This window comes from Pygoscelis adeliae, unplaced genomic scaffold, assembly GCF_000699105.1.
Source record: "Pygoscelis adeliae isolate BGI_AS28 unplaced genomic scaffold, ASM69910v1 Scaffold917, whole genome shotgun sequence".
NCBI lineage: Eukaryota > Metazoa > Chordata > Aves > Sphenisciformes > Spheniscidae > Pygoscelis > Pygoscelis adeliae.
The window spans coordinates 266038-270934 of record NW_008825097.1 but is presented as its reverse complement, the minus strand read 5'-3'; the positions used below and the strand labels follow the sequence as shown (position 1 = coordinate 270934).

Here is a 4897-nt window from a genome sequence, read left to right as displayed (position 1 = left end):
GGCAAGCCCCGCGCTGCTGTCCACGTCTGCCAGCAGCACCTGGAGAGCCGGCGGGGCGGCAGGGTGGCTATGCTGGTCAACAAGGTGCCCCCCGACCCCGGTCCCCTGCCCCGGGGGTAACGGGGTGCCGGCACCTGCCGGACACTGGCTCCCGGGCGGTGGTCCTGGGCAGGGGCTGAGCGGGGTCTCGCGGGCGCAGGTGCACCTGGTGGACCAGCACGCCAAGAAGGAGTTCCACGTGCTGCAGAAGGACTTCAGGGTGACGGCCATCAGCGGGGACAGCAGCCACAAATCCTTCTTTGCCTGTGTGGTGAAGCAGAGCGACGTTGTCATCTGCACAGCCCAGATCCTGCAGAACGCGCTGGTCAGCAGGGAGGAGGACACGCATGTGGAGCTGACAGGTGGGCGCAGGACCCCCAGCGCTGCTCTCCCCGCGGCCAGGCCGGGGTGGGACTGGTCCTGCTGAGTCTCCGCCGCTGGCGTAGCTCAGCCCACTCCCCTCCCTTGCCTGGCGCAGATTTCTCACTGCTGGTGATAGACGAGTGCCACCACACGCACAAGGAAGCCGTCTACAACAAAATCATGCTGAATTACCTCCAGCACAAGCTCAGCGGGCAGCAGGACCTGCCACAGGTCCTGGGCCTGACAGCATCCCCTGGCACCGGAGGGGCAACCTCCTTCGAGGGGGCTGTAGAGCACATCCTGCAGGTGGGTCCCGCGCCCCCCGTCCTGCACCAAGACAGGGTGCAACAGCCCCAGACACAGCTTCTCCCGGGGTGTAGCAGGGTGTCCCTTGGGATGGGCGTTGATAACCCGGTGTGCAGGTGCTGGGCAGCTGGGCAGCACAGGACAGCCCCGAACTTGCTGGGGTGCCAGCAAGCACCACGTGCCGCGTCGCCCTGGGCTGCCAGGGCTCAGGGCTGGAAGTGGGGTCTCGCCCTCAGATCTGTGCCAATCTGGACGCTGAGAAAATCACGTCAGTGCAGGAGGAGCTGCAGCATCTTCAGAGCCACGTCCCCCAGCCCAGGAAGCAGTACGACCTCTGCCAGGAGAGAGCACAGGTGAGGGACGGCCGGGGACTGTGTCCCTCCGTCCACTTAGCGCAGGCCAATCTGAGGAATCACTTGACCCAGAGCTTTGGTGCAGGGGGATCCTGCAACCCTCCAGGTCCTGCCATGCAAACAGCCCCTAACCCCAGGCCAGGTGCTCTGTGCTGTGCCTCCAAGGCTGTCTGGAGCAATGTCCCCGATTCCTCGGGTCCTGAGCCCCACTCTGCTCCCAGGACCCCTTTGGCAAGCAGCTGAAGAAGGTGATGGAGCAGATCCAGCAGTACATGGAGATGCCCGGCCTGCCGCAGGACTTTGGCACGCAGATTTATGAGCAGCGCATCGTGGAGCTGGAGAAGAGAGGTGAGGAGGTGGCAGTGCGGGTGCGGCGGGGCAGAGCTGGCAGCCGTGGGGCCAGGCTGTGACCACAGCATGCCCCGGCCCTTGCCAGCGGCAGAGACATTTTGTCGCAAGATGCGGGTGTGCATGCTGCACCTGCGCAAGTACAACGACGCTTTGCTGATCAACGACACGGTGCGGATGATTGACGCCTTCCAGTGCCTCCAGCAGTTCTATGCCACCGAGCGGGACATGAAGGATCCCACTGAACGGTTCCTCACCACCATGTTTGAGGGTAATGGAGGGCCTGGAGGGGGGGTTGGTGCTGGCTGCGTTTGGGGGGGCGGGAGCTCCCCTGACACCCCACTCGCCTGCGCAGAGAACAGGACGAGCCTGCAGGAGCTTGCCAGGGACCGGCGCTACGAGAACCCCAGGCTGGGCAAGCTGGAGGAGATCCTGCGGGAGCACTTCCAGCCCCCGGACGCTTCTCGTGGCATCATCTTCACCAAGACCCGGCAGAGCGCCCACAGCCTGCTCAGCTGGCTGCAGGACACGGCTGCACTCAGTGGGCAGCACATCAGGGCTGCCGTCCTCACCGGCACTGGCTACAGCAACCAGACCAGGCACATGACGCAGGTGAGCAGAGGGTGGGAAGGAGCTGGACAGGATCCTGGGAGGGATCCAGCCCTAACCCTCTCTGCACACTTTGTGGTGCTGCGGGTGCTGCCTGGGGCTCGGAGCCCTATGCAGCTGCTGAAGCATCTCCCCCCTCTCCCCTCAGAATGAGCAGCAGGACGTGATCAAGCTGTTCCGTGAGGGAGCCCTCAACCTGCTCTTCTCCACCAGCGTGGCTGAGGAGGGCCTGGATATCCCCGAGTGCAACATCGTGGTCCGCTACGGGCTGATGACCAACGAGATCGCCATGATGCAGGTAGCTACCCGGGCTCCTTCTGGCCACTCTGCCTGGCTCCATGTGGGGGGCAGCCTGCTGGGACAGCCCAAAGCCACAGAGGTGGGACACGGGGGCTCTCGCATCCCATGCCTGCTGGCAGCTCCCTGGCGATGAGCCCAGCCCCTGGCAGAGCACCTCCTTGGTGAGGCGGAGCGGGGTGCGGAGGGTGGATCCATCCTTGTGGGGTGGCATGGGGAGGCAGGGGGGGTTGGCCATGGCCCTCCTCTGGTGACCGCAGCATTTGGCCCTTCTGCTGCAGGCCCGGGGCCGTGCCCGTGCCAAGAACAGCGTCTACTCCGTCCTCGCTAAAGCCAGCAGCAGAGAGGTCTCCCGTGAGCTGCTCAACGAGGACCTCGTGGAGCTCATGGAGAGGGCGATCAGAGCGGTGCAAGCCATGCCCGAGCAGGAGTACCGCCTCAAGGTGAGCACTGGGCACTGCCCTGAGCACCAGGAGGGCCAGGCAGCTCCTGCCCGCGCCTGCTGCTTGGGCACAGCCCTTTGCGCCCTGGTTTTGGCTGCCTGCTCTCCCCTCGCAGCAGCACCAGCTCCTTGGAGGGGGCAGCATCAGGTGCACAGGGTAGTGCGTGCCCATCCTGCCCTGCCCATCCTGCCATGCGGCTCGCACTCTCTGGGACAGTGCATCTCTCCATAGCCATGTGTCTTGCCATGTCTGCCATCTGTCCGTGCCCATTGCCCTGCGCTGACACCTGTCCTCCCCACCGTCCTGCTTCCCCTGCCCTCTGCAGATCAGGGAGCTGCAGCGAGTTGCCGTTGCCAGCTGCCTAATGAAGGAGGCCAGGATCAGCGAGAGGCGGCAGCTGCACGACCCAGATGCTGTTTACCTCTACTGCTTCAACTGCAACACGGCAGTGTGCCGCGGCAGCGACATCCGCACTGTGGAGAGCATGCACCACGTTAACATCAACCCCAACTTTGGGTAGGAGCTGGGTGCTGGCAGGGGCGAGTGGGCAGAGCCTGGCTGTCAGGCATCACTTGCACGAGCTGCGGCACGCTCCACTCAGGATGGGCAGGGGGTGGCAGCAGCCTGCTGCCAGCTCTTTCTTGGGGACAACGGTCCAGGGAGGTTGTGGGGGCTTTGTAGGACTGTGTGACTACGGTAGCACACCCCCCATTTCTGTCCCCTGGACCATTGTCCTTAGTGTCTTTCGGCCCCTTCCTTGCAGGTTGTATTACAGAGTTTCCTCTGGGAAAATACAGTTCCAGCGGACTTTCAAGGACTGGGAGCCCGGCTGCCGCATCATGTGCAGTGAGTGCAGCCAGGTGAGTGCAGCAATCCCCCCGTGGTTGCAACCCAGTCGGCGTTGGAGGGGCAGGAGGGGACGTGCCTTGTGCCCCAGCTCCTGGCTGAGGAATGGAGCTGTATCTCCCTTCAGCACATGCCTGTGTGATGTGCGTGCTGCACATGCAGGACATGGACATGGGCAGCCATCTTCAAAGGGGGCCATACCCCGGGAGCAAGAAGCTGCCTCCATCCCAGGTGTGCATGGCCCTGCAGCCTGGGGATGCTGTGCCGCAGGCTGCGTAACTGTCCCCTCCCTGCCCACACAGGACTGGGGAATGGAGATGATCTATCGGCAGGTGAAGCTGCCCATCCTCTGCATCAAGAACTTTGTGGTGGAGACGCCGGCTGAGAGGAGGAGGTACAAGAAGTGGAGCAATGTGACATTCCTCGTCAAGGAGTTTGACTACCTGGAGTACTGCTCCAGCACCCACGGCCAGTCCTTCTAGTGCGGGCTCTGCTCAGAAGGGAACTATTCCCAGGCCACCTCCTGGGACAGTGGGACCCTTCCCATCGCCCTTGGCATGGGACCCTCCCTCCAGGCCTGTGCAGACAGAGAGCCATGGCTCGCTTGTCTTTTCTTTGCTGGACTGAGCTGCAGCAGCACATCCCTTGCTAGAGCCAGTGACTGCAGGAGGAGGCTTTGCTGCGCCCACGCAGAAAGGATGACACACTGGGATGGGAAAGCACCCGAACCCTTCCCTGCCTGCTGGCAGCTGCTCCCCATGCCTCTGCCTTCCCCTCCTGCCCCCCAGCGCTGCTGGGCTCATGGGGGTTGTCTCCACGGCTGGTACACAGCCCTGTCAGGAGAACCAGCCATTTCAGACGGGCCCAGGACATGGCCCAGCATTTCTCTGGCAGCTTCTGGTCTGCTTTGTGAGTTCGATGGTCCCCCATTAAAAATGTGTATGTGTGCTGGGAACAAGGGAAGCGTTGGCGGTTTCATTCATCGCTAGAGCTCGCTGTGCACAGGCAGGTTCGATGCGGGACAGCCTTCGCACTGGAGCCAGACCACCCCATCGCCTGCTGGAGAGCCAGATCCCACCGCGCACCGCACTGGCAGCACAGGGGTCCCCAGGGAGGCACCTGCAAGTGCCTGGAGTGAGTTGCATGTGTGGGGCTGCCCCAGTTCCTACCCCTTCCCACAGACACTGGCCTGAGCAGCCCACCTCACCCACCCACCCAAGACCAAACCTTCCCGTGGCCCAGAACGAGCCTCAGCCCTTCTGGGGCAGCTCAGCCCTGCGGGAACACAGCCTG

At 63.4% G+C, this 4897-nt stretch overlaps 1 protein-coding gene across 1 annotated transcript in view; it reads left to right on the top strand.

Annotated features, from left to right (window-relative positions):
* The window catches only part of DHX58 (DEXH (Asp-Glu-X-His) box polypeptide 58), a 6195-nt gene extending 1855 nt beyond the window's left edge, over positions 1 to 4340 (top strand). The window contains exons 2-13 of the mRNA XM_009327025.1: positions 7 to 84; positions 200 to 401; positions 518 to 708; positions 945 to 1061; positions 1283 to 1409; positions 1498 to 1680; positions 1765 to 2021; positions 2167 to 2316; positions 2597 to 2758; positions 3084 to 3274; positions 3522 to 3618; positions 3907 to 4340. Coding sequence (XP_009325300.1) covers positions 7 to 84; positions 200 to 401; positions 518 to 708; positions 945 to 1061; positions 1283 to 1409; positions 1498 to 1680; positions 1765 to 2021; positions 2167 to 2316; positions 2597 to 2758; positions 3084 to 3274; positions 3522 to 3618; positions 3907 to 4086 — 1935 coding nt within the window. The 3' untranslated portion in view covers positions 4087 to 4340. The remainder of the gene's footprint in view (positions 1 to 6; positions 85 to 199; positions 402 to 517; positions 709 to 944; positions 1062 to 1282; positions 1410 to 1497; positions 1681 to 1764; positions 2022 to 2166; positions 2317 to 2596; positions 2759 to 3083; positions 3275 to 3521; positions 3619 to 3906) is intronic.
* The last annotated feature ends 557 nt before the right edge of the window (positions 4341 to 4897 follow it).